Source organism: Macrotis lagotis, chromosome 4, assembly GCF_037893015.1.
Source record: "Macrotis lagotis isolate mMagLag1 chromosome 4, bilby.v1.9.chrom.fasta, whole genome shotgun sequence".
Classification (NCBI taxonomy): domain Eukaryota; kingdom Metazoa; phylum Chordata; class Mammalia; order Peramelemorphia; family Peramelidae; genus Macrotis; species Macrotis lagotis.
The window spans coordinates 190569573-190593319 of NC_133661.1; the positions used below are offsets into that span (position 1 = coordinate 190569573).

At 36.5% G+C, this 23747-nt stretch overlaps 1 protein-coding gene across 8 annotated transcripts in view; it reads left to right on the plus strand.

Annotated features, from left to right (window-relative positions):
* SLC12A6 (solute carrier family 12 member 6) overlaps nucleotides 1-23747 on the plus strand; it is a 109189-nt gene that overhangs the window by 23948 nt on the left and 61494 nt on the right. For 2 of the 8 annotated variants that reach the window (XM_074235006.1, XM_074235008.1), the window contains exon 2: nucleotides 941-4566. The exons of 2 other annotated variants lie outside the window; for them this stretch is intronic. In XM_074235006.1, coding sequence (XP_074091107.1) covers nucleotides 4446-4566 — 121 coding nt within the window. In that variant the 5' untranslated portion in view covers nucleotides 941-4445. Of the gene's footprint in view, nucleotides 1-31; nucleotides 4567-23747 lie in introns of those variants that run through there. 4 more of the 8 variants (XM_074235007.1, XM_074235010.1, XM_074235009.1 and 1 more) reach the window with 4 other exon arrangements.

Sequence of the window (23747 nt, forward strand, 5' to 3'; positions counted from 1 at the left end):
AATATTTCAAAATTTTGAAAAGTAAAAGTAATAATCTTTATATAATTAAAATGAATTTAGTTTATTATAAGTATGGAATGAAAGGAAAAGATAAAAATACTGTTGTATCTTGTAGTCACTTAAATATATCTTTTGTTTAAGGTCCAAGGAAAACAAGGACTAGGTATCAGATTATCTTTTTTCCTTTTATTTATTTGTATCTTTTGTGCTTAGCACATAATAGACTATGTTTGTGGACTTGTGGATTTGAAGATACTATTTTATAAATCGTTGTTTAGTCATTTTTCAGTTGTGTCTGATTCTTCTATGACTCCTTTTGGAGATTTTCTTGGCAAAAACATTGGAATGTTTGTTGTTTCTTTCTTAGTTCATCTTACAGATGAGGAAAATGAGTTAAATAGGGTTAAGTGACTTGCCTAGAGTCATACAGCTAATAAGTGAGGTCAAATTTGAACTCTGGTCTTCCTGACTCTAGGCCCCTTCTCAATCTATTGCAATCTCTACCTGCCCGTTATAAACTATAAGGTGTCATAAATAAATGACTTGTCTACTATGATAGATCCTGAAGTATTAAAATATGAACAACTTGGTTGTGCTCTATGGGAAACTAGCCTATGTATCTATATGTATTATAATATCTCAAAAAGGTTCACTATCACAAATCCATGGAATTTTCCATAGCTAATTTTTCAGTGTTGCTATTATTGACATAGCCAAAAAAGATTTTCGGTCATTTAAGTAATTCCCGGTACTTCCAAGATTGCCTAATTACAAAATGTTTGTGGGTTTCTGTGGAGTTAATCCTAATCCTACATTTTACAAAGCAGGTTTATAATGTGAGGACAGGGTGGGGTTGAACGGGGAGTTTCCAGACTTATGGGGTGAGTTACTTGGAAGTAAGCTTTAGAATCTTCAATTGTCTATACCTCTCCCAATATAGGGTGAGAACAAGCATGTTGGCAAAAGAGAACTTCTGATTATTTCAGTGTCTGGGATTATTCTAAAATGAATTGGAATTTGGAAACACCCTTTAAATAACAGGTACTTATATTTATGTTTTGTCCTTTTCCTTCATTCCCTAAATGATTCATCAGTTGATTCAGACTATTGGGAGAACTTTTCTGCTGGCCTTTAAAAATGGAGTTATCTAGAAACTAGGTTGGTGTTTTTTTTTTTTTTTGGTCTTTTCCTTTCCGTCTTTATTTTGTCAAGATTTCTGGAGATAGAGAAAAACAGTGTAGGGCAATGAAGGATTCCTTTGCCCATCCCCACTCCCCCATTCCCCAGTTGTTAATGGCAGGCTTAAGGCAGAAGCACATGTAAGTTAGTTGTGGGCTATGTGTGTCCATGATGCCTTAGAGTCCTGCCTACCTTCTACCTTAACAGGTCAGCAGAGAGATTGGTAAAGGTAGGTTTTTGAAATGATTGAGAAACTATGTAGGAGCACTGACTTTTTCTCCCTAAAATCCATTTCTTCTAAGCTTGTGATTTATAGAAGGAACTGAAATGAATCTTCCATATTTGATCTGAAGTTACTTTTTTAGGTGTGTGTGTGTGTGTGTGTGTGTGTGTGTGGACTGATTTTTTTCCTATATCAAAGGCTGTTCAATAATCAAATCAAATTAGCAGTGGCCATTACAATTTTTATGTGCATTTTAAGTAGCACAACTGTAAAAATAAAAGTTAGAGAAATCAAAAGCCTTTCCTCTATGATGGCTTCAGCTTGTCTCACTTCTTTTTGGATAAGGGGAAAAACAGGAAGTTAAGAGGTTATGTACTAGTGGCAGGAGAATTGGTTTCTCCCTGGAGCAGGAATTCTCAACCTGGTTTTCAAGAATGTATTTCTTTTTTCTTTAATTTTTTTTTCAATTACATGCAAAAACTGTTTTCAGCATTCATCTGTTTTGTAAGCTTTTTTTTTCCAACTCCCTCCCTTCTCTCCCCCCCTCCCCATAACAGTGAGTAATCTGATATAGGTTATACATGAACAGTCATGTTTAACATAAAGGGAAAGGGGGAAAAACATGAGAAAAAGAAAAAATAAAACAAGCTTTAAAAATGAACATAGTATGCTTTGCTCTGCATTCAGACTCCATAGTTTTTTCTCTCGATGTGGATAACATTTTCCATCACAAGTCTTTTAGAATTGTCGTGATCCCTGAGCTTCTGACAAGAGCTTTTGTAGATCATCACACAATGCTGCTGTTAAAGTGTACAATGCCAAGAATTTATTTTTCAAATTTTCATTTTACTGTTTAATTATATTTTGTTTCCTTTGTCATTCTAAGAACGAGCCATTTAGTCATTTTAAGAACTCTGCCCTGGAAGAGAGAGAACAAAATGAAAAGAGGATCCTGTGTTCTGCCAGCTCAGGTGGGAGTCAGCTGCACAGTTTATCACCTTGTCTTCCCACTTAGACTCTTCCCAGCTGATGGTATCTATCCTCCATAGCATCAGTGTGTTCTAGGGACTAAGAGGTTTAATTTATAAGAACAGTAAATATTGACAGGTAACCCACATAAAAGTTGTTTCCTGACCTTAATCATTTTTAAGAGTCAAGGGTTCTGAGGTCCAAAGGTTTTAGAGCTGCTGCTCCGCAGGAGCTACTTATTGCTTCTAGTATCCTTCCAACAAGCCTTTTCAACATCAATGTCCCCTGAAATTTGGGGAATGCTGAGTAAAGTACCTTGCAGACATATTCCCATCCTCTTAAAAAAACTTCCAAGTTCAATGCCTTAATGGGTTTGGTAAAACGGTGAATACCTTTTGTGTAGATTTCTAGGCCAAAGTAAAAGTAGGGTTATATTATGCAATAAATCTTTTCTCTACAAACCATAAGTTGTCTTTTTGTTTTTCTTTCTAAAAACTTTTGCACTAATTCATATTGTTTTAGCTGACCAGTTTGAAGGATTAGACATTGGAAATATTGTACTCAAAACTCAAACCCTTGCTTTTAAATTTTTATGCCACTTAATTATAATTTGATCAAAACATTTGGTTTAATCTTAGTACAGCAATTAAAGAAGGTATAAATAGGAAGATTACCAAAAGAACATTTGTTTCCAGACTTTAGTCCAAAGGTAAAAACAATTTAGTAATTTAGACTTAGAAGTTGATGATAAATTTTTCTCCTTATTATACAAGTATACCCATGAAAAGTCTTAAAATTTAAAACCTTTAAGTTTTCTGACAGCTGGTTAGTATAAACTTGTAATTAAAGTGTAAATCAGCAATTTTTCCATTTTAAATTCAGTGCTTTTTGAAACTAGAGGGCTGCTTCTTACATGTTTTTCAGATAAATATATTCCCAGTACAAAGAATACTGAACTCTAAGCTCAATTTATTGAGCATGCCAGTCAAGGTACAAAGAGCTGGTACTGGGTAATAGAGAAATATGTCATAAACTAAAGATAATGAACTTAGAAAATTCCACATAGTTTCCTGAACACCTAAGTCAAGAATTGGTTACTATTATTGAACTAGGTGTTAAAGAAAGTTACCTCTTAGTGAGGGAAATTTTCTTAAAACATAAGCAAACTCTTTGACACTGCAAAATTGATCTTGTGTCCCTGTGCTTTGAAGAAATAGTTTTTGTCACAAATGATCAAATTTGTAGGTTCATGGAGGATTAGTAACAGTATCTTAACTTTTTGTAAAACCTGATCCCTCCCCCAGCCTCAAATTCTAGCGCAATAACTTTGTTCAACTTAATTTTTTTTGAGCAATTGAATTAAGGATCTTAAAGCAGAGAGAAAAGTGAAGTGTGCACTTTCCTCTGACAGTTTTACTAGCTTGTGACCTCTGGCTAGTTATTTTACCTCTGAAGCTTAGTTTCCTGTATAAAATGGTGATGAAAGTATTTTAACTATGGACTTCATAGGGATGTTTTGAGAAAAGTACTTTGTAAAGCTTGGTATCATGATGCTGACTAAATGATTCTGACAAGCCCTCCCTAAAATGTCCCTTCTGAGGGCCATTGATAGGTCCTAGTTTTTAAGGTAAGTCTATCTGGTCAGTGTTTCTTCTCTGAAAAAAAAAAGAGGACAAGAATTAAACTTTCATTTTCCCGTCCCGAAAGATTTTGCCAGCAAAAATTGGTGATATGAGTAAACTACACTAAATCTGGGGTGGTGAATCCGACTAGATTTCACGAACCTTGCCCTGTCACCTGTTTTCAGGTAGCCCAGGGAAACCAACCCACGTGGTAGATGCGGTTCTTCAGCTTAATAACAATAAGAGGTGGAGTAAATTAATCCTAAGGGACAGATAAACAGGGCGGAAGGCGTGTCCTCGCCCCCCCCCCTTCGGGGGTGGAGGTCACATGAGCCGGGAGGACTTCCCCATTCTCTAGCCGGGATTGTGCGAAGTCCTGAAGCCGGGCTGGCCCAGGCTAGTGGCCCTGGAGGTGCAGGCAGGGCGGCAGGGAAGCGCAAGGCGCTTGAAAAATGCCCCAGTTCACAGTGACTAAGGTAGAGGACGCTGAGGAGGGGGGAGCGGTGTTTGTCAGTGCAGAAGAGCCCAGCCCGGTGCAGGCAAAACCCCGGATTCGGGATCCCAGCGAACCAGGTGAGCGAGCGCCTAGGGAGGCGGCGAGCGGGCGAGCGGGCGCAGCCCTTGGGGTGGAGAGCTCCCGGGCGGCGCTCTGCGTGGGGCGCAGGTGTAGCCAGCAGGTCGGGAGCCGAGACCCTTCCACCCGGAGGTGGGGCTGCGCTAGATTTTTGTCAAGATGTGTCCCACTTGCTTTTAGAATTTGGAACCAGTCGCCCCCGGCACAAGGATGTGTGATTTCGCACTCAAAAAACGATGAAAAGAGCAGCCTTAGTGTCGCTGTTGCATTCAGTGTTGAAATTTTTCCCATAGACATTATAGTTATCTAGTAACAACTTTTAACCAAACTACATGAAGGCATTAAAACTTAACAGCTTATTAAAATGTCACAGAGCATGGTCCAGTGGTTTACTGCCTTGGACTTTGAAACTATCTCTAACTTTAAAAGTTTTATCTTTTCTGGCTCAGTTTACCAGTTGCTGGAGTATTGGAGGGAACAGCTAAGTGATGAAAGGAGTTTAAAAATTATTTGATAAGGACTGAAATGTAACAAATGCCCATTGTGGTGGCTTTTCTTTACATAACGAAAGAGCTTAGTAAATATTTGGTGAGAGTGATTGCCTCCTAAAAATTTTTTTCTACAGCAAATAGCAACTCCTATTGCTAAAAAAAAAAGACTTCCTGACAGCCTTGCCAGATTTAAACCATTGCTTGACTACTTGGGTATCGAATATTCGCATTTAGAAGCATCTTTATGAATTTCCTAAAAGATCACTGTCTTGATTTCTCTAAGGCAATGAGACATTAATGGTTTTTCAAGGTGTCTTCCCATTCTGTGATTACATGATTCTGAAGCTTCCTCTCTTAGCAAGGTGTCCCGGACAACTATTTGATAGACTAGACAAGCATGGATAGGTTGTGATCTGCAGAGCAGGAGGAAATACACGTATCAAACCATACATTCTTTGCTCGAGCCGACTCAGCTACCATAAGAGGGTAATTTGCTTTACCTCTTAAAGGATTCTTTGAAGACTTTTTTTATAAAGGGGAATTGTACTGTTGTAAAGTCCACTGATCCCATGGACTTTACGGCATACCATTCTGATGTCATATCTTTTACCATTTTAATAAAGTACGTGACTTTTTTTTGGAAAAGATACTGGCATGATTTGCCATTTCCTTCTCTAGTGGATCACCTTTTGTCAGTACTCTCCACTATGACCTGTCTATCTAGGATAACCCAGTAAAGTGCAACTCGTGGTTTCAATGAACGTACAAGCCCCACTACCATGACAAGGAAGTGATCCAGGAGAGGCTCTTAGAAAATGACTTAATCTTGTTCTGTTAGGGATATGATAAAGACAGGACCATTGGTGCAAGAGATTATTCTCATTTCAATCAACAGAGAATTCACTGAAAAAACAGGATAAGAAACTTTAGGGCAGCTTTCATCTACTTTGAAACTCAAGCTGGTACTCTAGAATTTCAGCTAAAAGAATGTCTTTTCATGCCTGTGTTTGAGCCTACACCTGAGGAATGTTATTTTAGATACTAACCTTTTGTTGCAACATTGATCAGTATTTTTGCTGCTGACTTTTATTAATTATAAAAATGAAAACAAGTTCATTATTTTACATTCTTCAAGTCATTTTCTCTCATTCATGCTTTTTCCCATAATACCGGTTTTACCAGAGGAGGGTTCTTAGCTCCAGAATATTTGTAGACAACTAGGTTCAGAAATATTTTAGTGACATGGCAGGTGTGTTTAGTTGAGTATGTCTCCCAGCTAATGTCCTGTTGCTGCAAAATCTGCTAAGGGCTACACTGCATCTCTAATCTAGGTGATTACCAAACAAGTAATCAGTTGAGAGGGAGAGATGGAGTAACCATCTCAGCTCTCCTGGAGAGCCCCTTACCATGTATATAGCATTTTTCAGGTTTACAAAATTTGCTTTTAATGACTCTGAAGTAAGCAGTAAGTATAATTATCCTCATTTTGCATACATGGAAACTTGTGTTAAGTGACTTCTCTAAAGTTAGAGAATTGAAAAGAAGTGGTTAAAAAATGGACTTGAAACTTGATCCTGGTTCCTAGCTCTGATAATATTGGTTTGGTTGGTTTGGTTGTTACTCTGGTGCCTATTCTTTTAGAGAGATTGCAGATAGGGCTATTAATGACTAAAATGCATTATCAGTATTTATTCTTTAACCCTTCCTATTCACAAGGCACTGTGCTAGGCCCCATGGGGAATAATACATAGACTGCGTGAGATATGTGATCTTTACCCTTCTGAAGCTTAAAAAATCAGTTGGGAAGACAGGACAAATATAATTGATTATAGAATAAAATGTTTACCCACGATTATGAATGGATGAATTACTTAAAAATATTTATATGACCGGGCGGCTCAGTGGCACAGTAGCCCCGGCCCTGGAGTCAGGAGTACCTGAGTTCAAATTTGGCCTCAGACTCTTAATAATTACCTAGCTGTGTGGCCTTGGGTAAGCCACTTAACCCCATTTGCTTTGCAAAAACCTAAAAAAAAATATGGTGCTTAAAGTTTATACAATGCTTTTCTCATAACCTTATGATGGTACCTAGTACAAGTATTATTCATATTTTACAAATGAGAGAACTTAAACTCAGAAAAATAAAATAATGAGATAATGACTGGTAAATGTTAGAAACAGGACACCAGCTTTGAGATAAGTTTAAAAATAGCTATTTTTACCCTGGGTCTGTGGATTAATTTCAGGGGGTTTGTAAACTTGGGAAAAGAATCATCTTAATTTTTACTAAACCCTAAGCCTTTGCATTCGTTCACTGATGAATTGTGAGAAGGGGTATATAAGTTTCACTAAATTACTAAAGGTATCTGACATAACTAAGGTTAAGGACCTTTTCCTTACAATCATGAATCTAGAGTCAATTTAATTCAGCCCCTCATTTTTATATCTTAAGCCTAAGAAGACAGAATTGAACCCATATCCTCTTTTTTTTTTTTTTGGCAGGGCAGTGGGGCCAAGGTCACACAGTGAAGTTACTAAGTATGAGGCTGGATTTGAAGGGCTGGTGCCCATATCCTCTTAATGCCACAACCATTACTACTTCTCTAATACCCTCATGTCTTCTTTCAAGGGGAGATGGAAGAATAAGAATTCATAAAGCAATGATTATGTACCAGGTGCTGTGCTAAACAAAATCTAAAAACAAATGACCAAAGAGCCACAGAGGTTATGTACCAACTGTTAAACTCCAAATGTACCAAAGACTTCACAGAGCTTGTACGCCGACGATTAACTCTAAAAATTAAAAATAAACCAAAAGAACCACAGAGTATATTACGCCAATTGTCAACTCTGACCAAATAGCCACAGAAGTTATACCAAATGCTTTATACCTACTGTCAACTCAGAAATAAAATAAAACCAAAGAATTCATAGAGGGTTATAGCCTTTATTTTGTAGCAGGAGGAAAAAGCCATGCATGTAGGAGGAGACTCAAGATATTGTGACTTAGCCTTAGTACATACAGTTGCCTTAGCAGTGAGGGTTAACAATGAAGCTGCTAAAATCTTGCATTATCCTGACTGTGGACCTTGATTCTTAAATTTTTTTTTCAGGCGTTTGCAATATTATCTTATTGACCTGAGAGCTCTGGAATTTAGCTTTAATATTCTTGGGAGTTTTCATTTTGGGAATCTCAGGAGGTGATCAGTGAATTTTTTCAATTTCTACTTTATTTTATCCTCTGATTCTAGAATATCAGCTTAGTTTTCCTTGATAATTTCTTCAAAGATGATATCTAGACTATTTTTCTGATCATGGCTTTCAGTTAGTATAATATAATTTTAAAATTCTCTGTCCTGGTTCTATGTTGCAGATCAGTTGTTTTTCTTTTTTTTTTTTTTTTTTTTTTGCAAGGAAATGGGGTTAAGTGGCTTGCCGAAGGCCACACAAGTTAGGTAATTATTGTCTGAGGTCAAATTTGAACTCAGGTACTCCTACCTCCAGGGCCAGTACTCTATCCACTGTGCCACCTAGCCACCCCTTCAGTTTTTTCTTTTCTTTTTTTTCAGTTGTTTTTCAAATGAGATAACTTGGGATTTTCTAATTCTATCATGACATTACCTATTTTATGAACTACCTATGTTACTAACAGTACAGAGTTTTCCTGCAGTTTATGAAGTTTACATATGACTTCTTCTCTTGAAGCTTACTATTTAGTAGAGGAATGTTATTACATATTTAATAAAATTTAACAAAAAACATTTACAAAGAGCTGTCTACTCAAGTAGTTTATATTCTTTCTCCTAGGTGTCTATAGTAAATCAACTTGAGAGTTATTCTAGTGTTCTATCCTTCAAAAAATACTCATTAGGCACTGTGCTAGGTTCATCTAGTGATGAGAAGAAAAACAACTCACCCCTAAGCTTCAAAGAAACCTCAGGATTCTGTGAAATCAAGGTAAGGAGAAAATGCATTCCAGGCATGAGGAAATAAACATTGAGTAGGACCAAAAGAAGAAAACAGAATGTACTGGCAACAGTACAGGCCACCTTAGCTAAAACATGGAGAGAGAGGGGGAGAGAGAGAGAGAGAGAGAGAGAGAGAAAGTAAAGTAAGAGAGTGTGTGTGTGTACAGGTAAATGATAAGGAATAAATGTGGTAAATTAGGATGGTGCAGAATGTGAAGTTATAAAAGAGAAATTTGTGTCTTTTTCTACAGAAAAAAGGAAACCATCAGAGGGTTTTTTTTTAAATAAAAAGTTTTATTTGTTTTGTTTTTACATTATAAACATTTAGATTACCCTTACTCTGTGAGAGGTGGACTTGTAACAATGTCAAAAAAAAAAACTGACAGTATGGTAACTATCTGAAAAGTACATGCAGCATTTCACATTTGTAGTACCCACCTAGACCTCTCCATTTTCTAATTTTTTTTCAATTGTCAGAAATCTCTCCCAAGTACCCCATTCCCAGAGGGGGGGATATTTTCCCCTGTAACAAATATGCATTGTTAAGCAAAACAAATTCCTCAATTAGCTGTATACAAAAAAAAGTCTACCCAAAATCTGTCACCCCTTTGTCAGGAGATGGATAATAGTTTCACCATCACTCCTTTGTAATAATCGTGAATGATTATTATTTTAAGCACAGGTCTTACAACTTTAAAAGTTGTTTATCTTTACAGTACTGTTATTATATAAATTATTCTTCTGAGATTCTGTTCATTTAATTCTCTTTCAGTTTATAAAAGTTTCATAGAATACCTTTCAAAGAACATGATAGCAAAGCACTTTTATAGCAGTGTTAACTCTGTGTATTCACTTTAGTCTAAATATAATGCTGTATATGTCATAGATGATTCTTAGAATATTATGGTTCTACCTGTGGTAGTTAAATTATTAAAATCTTTCTGAATACTTCTGATGACTGGATTTTGGCTGATTTTGGCTGCTGGTTCAAACATATGCTATAATATTTTAGTTAAATTATTAGAAGAAAATATACTTTTAGAGATTGACCTATACTGGAAAAAAGATATATATGTATATATATATATAGGTAATTAACTACAGTAAACACATCCCAGCAAGGAATCTATAATATGAGGATGCATAAATATTTTTGCTTTCTGTTTTAAGTTTTCTTAAATTCCTTTCATATGCCAGCCTTTCACTTAAATACATAGAACATCAAATTGTGTTTGAGCCTTCTAGGAGATTGTTCTAAAATAAATATTAAAGTACTTTTTTTCATGTGGACCATCCAAAAAGATGATTAAAACCAGAGATGTAGCTAACATAGGGCTTCTAGTGCTTTGTCCCCAGCATGGTTATATGGAGTTGAGGACCTTCTTCACTTTGTGGTCCTCATCATGATTTCAAGGTGCCACTGGCAGTTGTCCCCACTCCTCACATGTGACCCTGAGCCACTACTCCCAGGGTCTCATTTTCATCATGTTGTTCTCCTATTTTCCCCTATCCAACCCCTCTTTCTCTTTCCCTTTCACCTCCTGTTGATGATCAAGGGTCATGGGTTGTTCCTTGGGTATTACTGTGCTGCTGCTAGACCTTAAGTTCTGGGAGGACTATGGTTTTCACAGATGACACCTGGAATTAGCTATGATGTTGGTGTCAGCCTTCAGGGATAGGATTCTGAGGTTTTCCCACAACCCAAATGAGCTCCAATGAATTTCTCACAGAATTCCATGTTAGGGCTTTGATGAGAAATTTTGTATGAATAATTTAGTCCTAAACATTCTTTACCCCTAGTTACCAATCAAAACACTTTTACTAGTACAGCTGGCAGAGCCATTTAAGAGTGCTAGAGGTATTGAAATCCTTTGGCTAAAAGTTAAGGGCCATCAAGAAAGGTATGGTCATATGTCCAATTCCAGCTTTGCTAAATAGCTACAAGAAATTTAATCAGTTCTTTAATAGAAACACAATCTCTGAAGCTGAGTCCAACCCATATCTGGGTCAAGGATGCCCCTCTCTTAACATGACAAGCAAGTCTTCATAACCTCTTCTTTTATTGTAGCGGAGAGAGCACTAGATCTGGAATCAAAAGGACCTGAATCAAATGTTGGCTATATTTACCATTCATATTAACTGTTCACAAGTCACTTAATTTCTCTGAGCTTCAGTTGCCACATGCATAAAATGAAGAAAATTTTTTTCCTGTATCTGTAAGTCAAGACACTGCTCTCTAAGGTCCTTTCCAGTTCTAAATCAAATGATCCTTATTGTGGAAAGGTTTGTGTCTGGTAAGACCTAAATGTATATGTTTTTCCATGTGTAACCCTTTAAGAACAAAAATATGTTATTAAAGTTTGGTATGTTAAATTTTAAAGTATAATTCAAGCAACTGCTAACCAAGTATGAAGCTTTTAAAGTATTTTAAGTCCAAAAAGAACCTTAGGGATCCTTACTCTCTCAATTACAGATGCCATCACCAAGGCCCATGGAGGTTATGCCTTTCCTATATATTTAATATATATCCTTTTTTACAAATGGAACTACAAACTGATTTCATTTTTTAAAAAATAATTTTATTGATGATTTCTTTTGTTTTTCATCATTTTTTCCCCTGAATTTATTCTTCCTTCCCATGTAATAAACAGTTCAACAAAACATCCATTGACTAATTATATAATCAATATTCCACACTCTTAATTCTCTTCTACTATGCAGGAAGGTGAATTTTCTTATCTCTTTTTTGCTCTTTCTTGTCTTCCTTTTTTTCTCTTTACCTTCCTCCCTCCCTCCTTCCTTCCCCTTATTAGGTAGTCTGGTATACATCTGCCCCTCTTTCAAGAGCTAAAGCTCAGAACTCCTGAATTCTGGAAATGCACCACCCCAGCTTTTCCTGCAGCAGAGATTCCTGATCCATGCCACAGGAGATATAGTTTCTCAACTCTTCTCCAAGTCTAAATTAATGTTAGGTTTCTTTGTTCTAGTGGGCAGAGGGGGAGGAGGGCTTAAAGTTAATGGAAAAAAAATAGCAACCAACAAGCATTTTTTAAGTATATACTCTGTATTGGGCAGTATCCTGAGCTCTGGAAATACCAGAACAGAAGATGGTTAAACAACATTTATAATAAAAGAGACATTCTGAACTTAGTATATCCATTACTTGACCTAATCAATCTCATTCTAATATAATACTGAATGATGCTTCATTTTTTTTTCCTTTTAAGTTCTGAAAAATGAACGTTAATCTAGACTTAAAAGGAAGTGCCTTAGTTTGCCATTAAAATAAGGTAGTTAAGAGTGCTTTAAAGTTTATAAACCACTTATGTTATCTCCTTTAATTGAGTGACTTGTCCAGGGTTATACAACTTGGTAAATTTCTGATCTGCCTTTCACATTGCTGAAGAAATTTGAAGCTTTGCCAGTGTGTTGAAGAAAGAATTTACTTTAAGAATTCCAAACTTATATTTCTGGACCAACTAGTCCCCAAAATAGTCTCTGTTCTGGAAGATAGAAAAATACCTTTCTACCATTGAGTCTTAAGCCAGCTGCGTATGAGGTGGCTAAATTCTGTACATGTAGAAATGCACATAGTTTTCCAGATTTTGTTTGGATCATATAGAAAGATAGTTGACATTTTATGTATGATTCATATGCAGTGATTGAAGAATCTTCAATTATATTTTTAACGGTAATTTTTGAGGAATAAAGACTGCTAGCAATATGAATGGGATTTTTTATTAATATTTTACATATAGTAAAGGGATAATGTCCTTGGAAAAATTCAAAGGCTAGGTGAAGTCTATATTTTTCTAGGTTGTCCCCCCCTCCCCCCCAAGCCTTTATAGTTCTACTTGACTCGAGTTCATTTGTTCAACTTGCAATTTTGTCTTGCCGCAGCCAGACAATACTACTTAACCTCTGTCATTAAGTTCTTGGCTTCTACCCCAAGTTTTCAATTTGCAACTTGATGTTTTCAAGGCTCACTCATCTTAAATCTTCTCAAAGAACATTTAGAACTAGGTAAAATCACTCTGGCTTTATTCTCTCTACACCTTGACATATTCTCATTTCTGCAGTCATTTTTTTCCTCCATTTTCCTACTGTTTCAGCAGAGGTGTCCTACGTAGGAACTAACCTTTTCTGCCATAAAATATTGATTCTAAACTTTTTTTTTAGCCTGTCCCTTATTACTGCCTAATTTCATTTCTCCTTGTATTGGTAGGTTAGAGGAGGAGGGGTGACTTTATTTCTATCATCTGTCCCTTGCGGCTACCATTTAACATGTTTTATTCACTCACACTCAGACACATTCTCTCTCTCTCTCTCTCTCTCCCTCTCCCTCTCCCTCTCCCTCTCCCTCTCCCTCTCTCCCTCCCTCTCTCCCCCTCCCTCCCTAATACATTTGGTGTGTGGACTATCACTCCAGGGCCACTGCTCTATCCATTGTGCCACCTAGCCACCCTCCATATTTTTCACCATTTTGATTTGTTCTTTTAAAAAACTTGTATTTTCTCTTAATCTTACACAGATAACTCTTACAATCTCCACATCATCATTGTTTCCAATCCTTTACAAGATATTTCCACTTGGATCAATTAGTCAACAATCATTTCTGTGTCTGACTTTGTGCCTGCTGCTGGGGATACTAGAAAGCAAAAGCAATGCCTCTGGAGGAAGCCACTTGTCTACAATGGAATATAAATATTTACATAAAGAGTTCCTATCCTTGAGGGGAAAGTACTAGTAGCTGGGTAACTAGGAAATAGCATTTTTTTTAATCTTTATTGAAATTTTATTTAATTTTTCCAATTACATGTAAAGGTAGTTTTTAACATTCATCCATTTGCAAGTTTGAGTTTCACATCCCCCCCATTTTCTCCCCTCTGCCCATGACTGCATACAAACTAGTAAAAGTTTTACATGTACAGTCATGTTTAACTTAATTTCAAATTCATCATGTTGCAAAAGCAGATAGAATTAAGGGGAGAACAAAAGAAAAATAAGTTTTTTTTTAAAAGTATACTTGACTTTACACTTCAGAATCCATAGTATATTCTCTCATTATGGATAGCATTTTCCTTAAAATGATCTCTCAGGACTGTCCTTGATCACTGAACTGTTGAGAGGAGCTGCGTCCATCCTCGTTGATCATCTCACAATATTCTAGTTAATGTGCACAATGTTCTCTTGGTTCTGCTCACTTCACTCAGCATCAGCTCATTCAGGTCTTGCTTCTGTGAAGTTCAGATTTCACTCATGATTTTACCTAGAACAGTAATACTCCATAACATTCATAAACCATAATTTGTCCAGCCATTCCCCAATTGATAAGCATCCCCTCAATATCCAATTCTTTGCCACTACAAAAAGGGCTACTATAAACGTTTTTGAACATGAGACTTTTCCTGTCCTTTTTATGATCTTTTGGGGATATAGACCTAGTAGTGGTTTTGCTAGATCAAAGGGTATACATAGTTTATTGCACTTTGGACATAGTTCCAGATTGCTCTCTAGAATGGTTGGATCAGTTCACAGCTCATCCAGTGTCATTAGTGTCCCATCTTTCCCACATCCTCTCAGCATTGTTCTTTTTTCCTTTTTTGTCATCTTAGCCAAAATGATAGATGTGAGGTGGTACCTCAGAGTTGTTTTAATTTGTATTTCTCTTTTAGTGATTTGGAGTATTTTTTTCATATGAATAAAAAAATAGCTTTAATTTCTTCATCTGAAAATTGCCTGTTCATATCCTTTAGCCATTTATTAATTGGGAATGACTTATAATCTTATAAATTTGCTCTCTATATATTTTAGAAATGAACCCTTTATCAGATACACTAGATGTTAAAATTGTTTCCCAATTTTCTACATTCCTTCTAATCTTTGGCTGCGTTGGTTTTATTTGTGCAAAAACTTTTTAATTTAATATCAAAATCATCCATTTTGTAATTTATAATGACCTCTTTTTCTTGTTTGGATCACTCTGTAGATCTGACAGAATGTTTCTTTTCCTCTCTTAATTGATCTATGGTATCACCTTTTATTGTTTAAATTCATACCCTTTTCAACCTTATTTTGGTATAGGGTGTGAGATGTGGTTCTATGCCTAATTTTGACCTGTTTTCCAGTTTTCCCTGCAGCTTTTGTCGAATAGTGAATTCTTAACCTAAAAGTTGGGTTTATCAGATATTATTTCTTTTGTACGTAACATAAGCCACTGATCCATTGCTCTATTTCTTTTTTAAATTTTTTTTTTAGGTTTTTGCAAGGCAAGTTAGGGTTAAGTGGTTTACCCAAGGCCAAGCAGCTAGGTAATTATTAAGTCTGAGGTCGGATTTGAACTCAGGTACTCCTGACTCCAGGGCCGGTGCTCTAGCAGTGCTGCCACCTAGCTGCCCCCATTACTCTATTTCTTAGTCAGTACCAGACAGTTTCAATGCTGCTGCTTTATAATATAGTTTTAGATCTAGCACAGCTAGGGAAGGTGGAAATTTAACTGAATCTTAAAGGAAACTAGGAATTCTCAAAGGTACAACATTCCAAGAATCAGAAATAGTCATTTCAGAAGCACAAAAATGGGAGATGTAAAGTCATATTTGAGGAACATAAGTAAGTCATTATATAATATAGGACTGTAGAGTATATAAAGGTGAAAGATATGAAGAGGCCAAGTTATGAAGAGCTTGAATTGTCAAATGTTTGATCTTCAAAGTGTAGTAGTAAGTAATTGGAGTGTATTAAATAGAGAAGTGACACGGTCAGACAAATTTAGGAAAATTAATTTGACAACTGCATAAGTAGTATAGTACATAGTACAGATAAAATTTCATTTTACAGGTCAGGAAATAGGAAATAAAATTCAGAAAATTTGAGAGTCTGTGGTAGTATAGCTTGGTTAATAAAATGACCCAGCACCCCAAGAATTTACAATGTCAGAAACTATACAGAAAGGGCATCCTTTGTATTTCTCATTTCTTACAGTAATAGCAGCATCACATTCTTATACCTATCTTGCTTTCTAGGAATTATTTTGGACATATTTTTCTTGGTCTTGCCATCATCTTTTCCCTTCACATCCAGGTCTCTTTCATCTATACTGTTATACTTATTTCTTACAGTAAGAAGATTAGTATAGTTCTTCAGGAGATATTTTTAAAATCTTAACATTGAGGTCATTGCCAACTTCTCTATAACAGGTGATAGTTAATATATATATATATATATATATATATATATATATGATAGTTAAAATATAAGTCTAAAAGTCAAACAATTTTGAGTTTGTTTAGTCATCAACATTATTATGTGAAAAAAAACTATTTTATAGTTATGTACATGTTCCTTCAGTGTGCTTCATATTTATAATTGAAAATATTTTTCCTAAGTAGCAAGTGTTCAGAATATTGAAACTTTACATTTCTATCTATATTTGCCTCTCCCTCCACATTTAAATCCAGAAATACAACTGCAATTTCCCTACTTGAAACAGCATCACCTGAAGAGAATGTTCTATAACTGAAATAATGGTTGATTTAAGCTGAGATTGAATTTAAGATAGAATCTATCCATCTTTCTCCTTCCCCTTTTTCTCTTCCTCCTACTCATCCCCCTATTTTTCCTTTTCCTCCTCCTCTTCCCCTCTTCTTCCTTCCCCTCCTTCTCCCTCCTCCTGCCCCTTCTTCTCCTCTTCTTTCCCCCTTCTCCCCTCCTTCTCTTCCCCTCTCCCTCCTCCCCTTCTCCTCCTTCCCCCTCCTCCCTCTCATCTTTCTCTTCCTTCCCCTTTTCCTCCTCCCCTCCTCTTCTTTTTTCCTTTCTCCTCCTTCGCCTCTTTTTCCTTCTCTTCCTCTTCCTCTTCTTCCTCCTTTCTCCTCCTCTTCCTCTTTTTCCTCCTCTTCCTTTCTCCTCTTCTTCCTCCTTCTTTTCATTCTTCTTCATCCTTGTTTTTCTGTCAGAGTTCAAACTTCAAGGCATTAATAACCATTTTGATTCTGTCTAAATAGTTTGCTTATTGTTGCCATGAACTTGGCATTTTTGCTAGCTAGTAAGAATTTTGAAAAGAAAAGATCAGCTATATTCTAATGCAGTCCAGTAAATATGATTTAACTGTGAAAAACAGAGCTTTTGATTTGAATAGTGAAGACTTATAGCAGGCTAGCCAATCTGTCTATTTCTATTAGGTGGGAAAAATTCATTTATCTATTTGGGGCTATGCTTTGTCCAGGTATAATCACCAGTATTAATCAAGGAGATAAGAAGAAAGGGGGTTGGGGAGAAAGGTAGGAATAATAAGGGTGAAATTTATTAGATATTCCTGTCTTTCCCCCTTTATATACTCTACATCCCTGTGATATATAATGGCTTCCTTATGTTCCTCAAATATGACTTTACGTCTCCCATTTCTGTTACATCTCCCTCTGCATTAACTGATTCCTGATTCTTGAAATGTTCTGCCCTCAAGAATTCCTAGTTTCCTTTAAGTCTCATTTAAATCACCACCTTCCCTAGCTGTGCCAGATCCAAAACTATATTATAAAGCTGCAGCATCAAAAATGTCTGGTACTGGCTAAGAAATAGAGTAATGGATCAGTGACTTATGTTAGGTACAAGAAGCTAGATACTCTTGGAATTTTGACTCAATTTTTTTTTGTCTTAACATTTCTTAATTATGACTCATAAGGGTTTCTTGACTCTAAAAAACAGTAAGAATGCAATGTGATATTCTTTGCTGTGTTAGAGAGTTAGCTCTAAAAAACAGTAAGAATGCAATGTTGATATGCTTTGCTGTGTTAGAGTTAGAGTGGCACATGGCAAAGGCTGCATACCCCTTTGAACTCAGAATCTAAGTTGTAAGTTTTATCTACCATCTTGAATCTCTATCATTTTCTGCAGCTTCATCTTTATGGCAAAGTACAGTACATTGCCTGGTGATGATCATTTTCTTTATGAGTTTATATCTTATTTATTCATGAAAAATTCACTTAACTTTTAAAACCTCATAACTGAATTTGTTTTTGTCTGATATAATTCTGAAATTTAAAAATTTATATTTTAGGAACTGTCTTGTAGAATGGAATTACTAGTAATGAATTAATCTCCAGGATTTAGTAGTTAATGCTAGATTTTTCAAAAGAACTTTAAGATCCATGTCTGTGGTTAACCTCAGGTTCAGAGTTACATCCTTAAGTACACACACACACACACACACACACACACACACACAGACACACGAGAGGCAGGGCCAGGATGGTGAAGTAAAGGCAGGGACTTGTTCCAGGTCTCCCCCATGTCTCTCCAAATAATGACTAAACAATTTTTAGAGCAACAGAACCCACACAAAGGTGGAGTGAAACAATTTTCCAACCCAAGACAACTTGGAGGGTCAACAGGAAGGTCTTTGCTCCAGCATGAAAGAGGAGCACATTCTGGCTCGGGTCAGCCAGGTCAGACGAGCCCAGCAAAGCAGGGGCGGCCTGTGGGTGACAGGATCAGCAGTGGCAGTAGTGGTAGTTTCCAGACCTCTCAGCCCAGAGACATCAAAGCCAATAGGCCAGCACATGGTGCCAATGCATCCCTGGCCCCAGCAAAGCAGGAGCAGGCCTTTGAAGCCTTTGAATCAGCAGTGGCAGCAGCTGTTTCTGGAGCCCATGGATTGTAAAGGGATCAAACAGTGGGTCAAAGTAGATTACAAGGGTCTCTTTGCTAGCACTGAGGCAGGGCTCTGTTGTTTTGCCCCAACTTGAATCCTGGTTGCAATCCTGGGTGGTAGCACAGGGAGGAGCAGTAGCACACCAGGACCTGGGGGCTGCAGGAGAGAAGGGACCCTCCTCGTGGTTCCAGGACAGAAGAGTGCTTGTGGTCACTTAGAGACCAGAGTACAGACAAGGAGAGTAGTTAAGTACCTCTCCTTTGAGAGAGCTTGCAGCAGTATCTCTGAAAACAGTACATCCTTCCTCCTGGAAGCAGATTTTTAACAGTTAAAATCAAGTCACAGGTGGGAAGATGAACCTGCAACAGAAAAGAATCTGACCATAGACTGTTACAGTGGTGAAGGAAGTTCAAAACACACACTTGGAAGAAAAAGTCAAAACTTTTACATCCAAAGTTTTCAAGAAAAGTATAAATTGGTCTTAGGCTATGGGGGAGCTCAGAAAAAGTTTTGAAAATCAAGTGGAGGTGGAAGAAAAATTAGCAAAAGTAAGAAGCAAGAAAATAATAAAGAACAGCTTGATAAAGGAGACACAAAAAATCCTAAAGAAAATAACACCTTAAAAATCAGACTAAGGGGCAGCTAGGTGGTGTAGTGGATAAAGCACCAGCCTTGGAGTCAGGAGTACCTGGGTTCAAATCTGGTCTAAGACACTTAATAATTAACTAGCTGTGGCCTTGTGCAAGCCACTTAACCCCGTTTGCCTTGAAAAAAACCTTAAAAAAAAAAAACCAGACTAGGCCAAATGTAAAAGAGGTCCAAAAAGCCAATGAGAAGAATACCTTAAGAAGCAGAAAAGGACAAATGGAAAAAGAGATCCAAAAATTTACTGAAGAAAAAAACTCCTTAAAAAGTAGAATTGACCAAATGGAAAAGAAAGTACAAAAGCTCATTGAAGAAAAATTGGAATTGACAAATGGCAGCTAATGACTTGATGAGAAATCAAAAAATAAAACCAAAAAAAAATGAAAAAATAAAAGAAAATATGAAATGTCACATTGGAAAATACCTGGAAAAGAGATTAGGAGAAATAATTTTAAAATTATTGGACTACTTGAAAATTATGATTTTAAAAAGCTGGTTATTATTTTATTAAAAAAAATATCAAGAGGGTAAAAATAGAAATTCAAATAATCCTCCAATTACCACCTGAGAGGAATCCCAAAATGAAAACTTCAAGGAATATTATAATGAGATTTTATAGGATACACTTTATTATTGTACCTTGTCTACTTAACTGGCACTCATAAATGAAACAAATCAGTCAGTTCACTCACTTTACAAATTGATTCATAAAAAAGATACTAGCTCAGGAGTCGGAGAATCTAGGTTCAAATCCTGCTTCTAATGCTTACTGCCTTTGTGAGCTTGATCAAATCACTTAGCCTCTCGACCTCAGTTTCCAAATCTGTAAAAGAAGAGATTCAATTTGATGACTGAGGCTCTTTCCAGCTCTTTATCTATGATCCTAAATTATTAGAGCATCTTATGGCACTTTTTAAAAAAAAATTACATCTTTCATTTATTGCATTATATTATCCAATGTATTCCTCTTCCCTTAGAGCCAGCCTTTATTAAAAAAAAAAAAAGAGAGAGTTGTAAAGAGAAAGGGAAAAAACAGTCCAGCAAAATAACCAGTATATCTAAAAAGTCTTAACATTATATTCATATGCCTTCTCATGGTCTAACTTGGTCATTATCACTTAGGAAGTCATAGAGATATGAGTAGAGTCATCAAGCATTTTTTTTTTTAGGTTTTTGCAAGGCAAATGGGGTTAAGTGACTTGCCCAAGGCCACACAGCTAGGTAATTATTAAGTGTCTGAGACCAGATTTGAACCCAGGTACTCCTGACTCAAAGGCCGGTGCTTTATCCACTGCGCCACCCAGCCGCCCCCATTTCTTTTCTAGTATCAGTGGTAGTATTGAATTGATTGCATTACAGAGAGGAAGAAATTGCAGAGGAGTATTAAATCTTTGAATAGAGCAGATGAGAAAGAAGGCCAAGGTAGAATGGAAGCTTGCGTAGGGCCAGTTACATATAGGGGGTTATCTTAGCAGGTAAGCTGGCATTCATACTCTCCAGTCACAACAGCTTGGGCCATAGGGCAGGGGTTCCAATGTATAGTAGATTAAGTCCCCAAGGGCATGGTCTCCAGAAACCCAAATGTAGTCCAGCCATCACTACTTCAGGCTTTCAAAAAGATGGTCTAAGTAGAATATAACACTTGACTGGGACAGTAAATATAGTAGATCATATGTAATTTTGCAATACCTAACTTGAGGAATTGCCAGACTTTATTGCCCAATGAACTGACTTAATGACAACTAAAAAGCATAATTGATTTTTAAAAAATTTACAATCATAAGTTGTTCAAATAATTGATCTGGGAATCTAGATGCTGAGCCTGGACCAAACTAGTAAATCCCAGTCTCTAGTTAAAAAAAGTGCTGAGTTGCCATCTCTAGAAATTTCCCTAGGAACTCACACTCCATTAAATGTGGAGTGGGAGGTAGCTTAAAAGCTGTATTTAAATCCTTGGTTATAAAGTGTGTTCATTTAATAATGTGGTATGAAGTAGCTTAAAACACTTTCTTCTCATTATCACTTCATTAACTCAGGCTTTGATAATGAAATAAAACTGTCTAACTCCTTTTTAGGTGTGGCTCATCCTGCAAAGTGACACTGAACTCATGTGGGTGTGGTTTTTTTCCTTTAATTTACCCAAGTATCAACTAGGTACTTAAGAGAATTTCAAACTGAGTTAAACATGTGAAGTCTGTTCTCTTAGATTTTTATTCATTGCCACCATATCTACACAAATCCAATGGAGTTTTCATATCATCTTTGAGTTTTTACTGTTGACCTTTTAGGCCTTGAAGTGTCATAGCTAGGATTTTTTATTATAAACTAATCTAGATTCATCATCATGAACTTTTTTTTTGGAAGGTTTTATTTATTTTGAATTTTACAATTTTCCCCTAATTTTGTTTCCCTCCTCCCACCCCCCACAGAAGGCAATCTGTAAGTTGAATGTGATGAGAGAGTAATCATATCCTTAAGGAAGAAAAATAAAGTATAAGAGATAGCAAAATTATATAATAAGATAATAGTTTTTTAATAGATTAAAGGTAATAGTCTTTGGTCTTTGTTCAAACTGCACAATTCTTTCTCTGGATACAGATGGTATTCTCCATCACAGAAACCCCAAAATTGTGCCTGATTGTTGCACTGATGGAATGAGGTTCATCATCACCCCCATGTTGCTGTTAGGGTATACAGTGTTCTTCTGGTGCTGCTTATCTCACTTAGCATCAGTTCATGCAAATCCTTCCAGGCTTCCCTGAATTCCCATCCCTCCTCATTTCTAACAGAACAATAGTGTTCCATGACATACATATACCACAGTTTGTAAAGCCGTTTCCCAATTGAAGGACATTCACTTAATTTTCCATTCTTTGCTACCACAAACAGGGCTGCTATGAATATTTTTGTACAAGTGATTTATTTTACCCTTTTTCATCATCTCTTTTTCATCATCTCTTCAGGGTATAGACCCAGTAGTGGTATTGCTGGATTAAAAGGTATACATATCTTTGTTGCCCTTTGGGCTTAATTCCAAATTTCTCTCCAGAAAGGTTGGATGAGTTCACAGCTCCACCAACAGTGTAATAGTGTCCCAGATTTCCCACATCCCTCCCAACATTGATCATTCTCCTTTCTGGTCATATTGACTAGTCTTGAGAGGGTGAGGTGGTACCTTAGAGATGCTTTAATTTGCATTACTCTAATAAGTAGTGATTTAGAACAATTTTTCATATGACTATGGATTGCTTTGATTTCCCAATAGATCACAGGAGCATAGAGTTAAGAGCAGGAAAGGACTTTAGAAATCAACTAGTGCAAATGAAGGTTTTATTGCTTAACTTTTCTTTCTATGACCAATGTATATACACGTGGGCACTCATGCTAGCATGTACACAACAAATTTATCCCCTCCCTACCTAGTTCACCTTCTCCTTGTGTCTGTGTCCATTTTCCTCTTCTTTCTTCTCACAACAAAAGAACTGGCTCTAGATGCTGTGATTCTATTAACTCTGCTCTGCCTTTTTCTCTTTTTGAAATCTGTAGTCAGTTCAATTCATTCTTCTACCCTGAATTGCTTATAACCCATTCTTCCAGTCATTCATCCCTTGCCAAAAACTGAACTTTTGTTTCCCCCCAGTATTTACCTTGTTTTTTTCTACTTTAGCAGACTTTTTACTGAACACTGCTAGAAAAACTAGAACACTGCTAGAGAAACAAAACTAGTCACTGCCTAGATACTTCATAAATTTATGTTATCTAATCTCAGATGAGCTCTCACTTTACTCTCTATTGAATTCTGTTCCAAATCTTTTCTTCTAAACTCAAATGACCTATATCACTCTAACTCCTCTTGCTTTGAGTCAAGGAACTTGCTTCATATTTTACAATGAAAAGAATCAGTCCTCAATGATTGAGGAGAATAGATTCAGAAATGAAAATGATGTAGAAAGAAAAAATCTTTAAAATTAAAAATTTGGGAGAAAACGAAAGACCATTCATTGAGAATTCCCTTTTCTTCAGTTTTACAACACAGATCCTCCCAACATCCCTCCATTTGCTTCATTTTCTGACAAAAGGGTAACACTTCTCTTTTGCAAAGGCCATCACCTTTTTCCTGTGATCAACTATCCTTAACCTGTTCCATCTGTGAATATATCCCAGGGCTTTGACCTCATGTCTCACTTCTCTAAACATTCTCAGAAATCTGTTCAGCTTATAAGGGTTCAATTATTCCACAGCAAATGATTCCCATATCTTCCTATCTAGTCCTCCTCATCTTTTTATAGAACTCCAATACATGTCACCACCTGCCTGCTGAACTCATCCAGTTGGATGTCCCACAGGTATATTATAAACAGAACTCATCTTTCTCCATAAACTCTACCTCACTTTCCTATTCAATGAAGGACACCACCATTCTCATCACC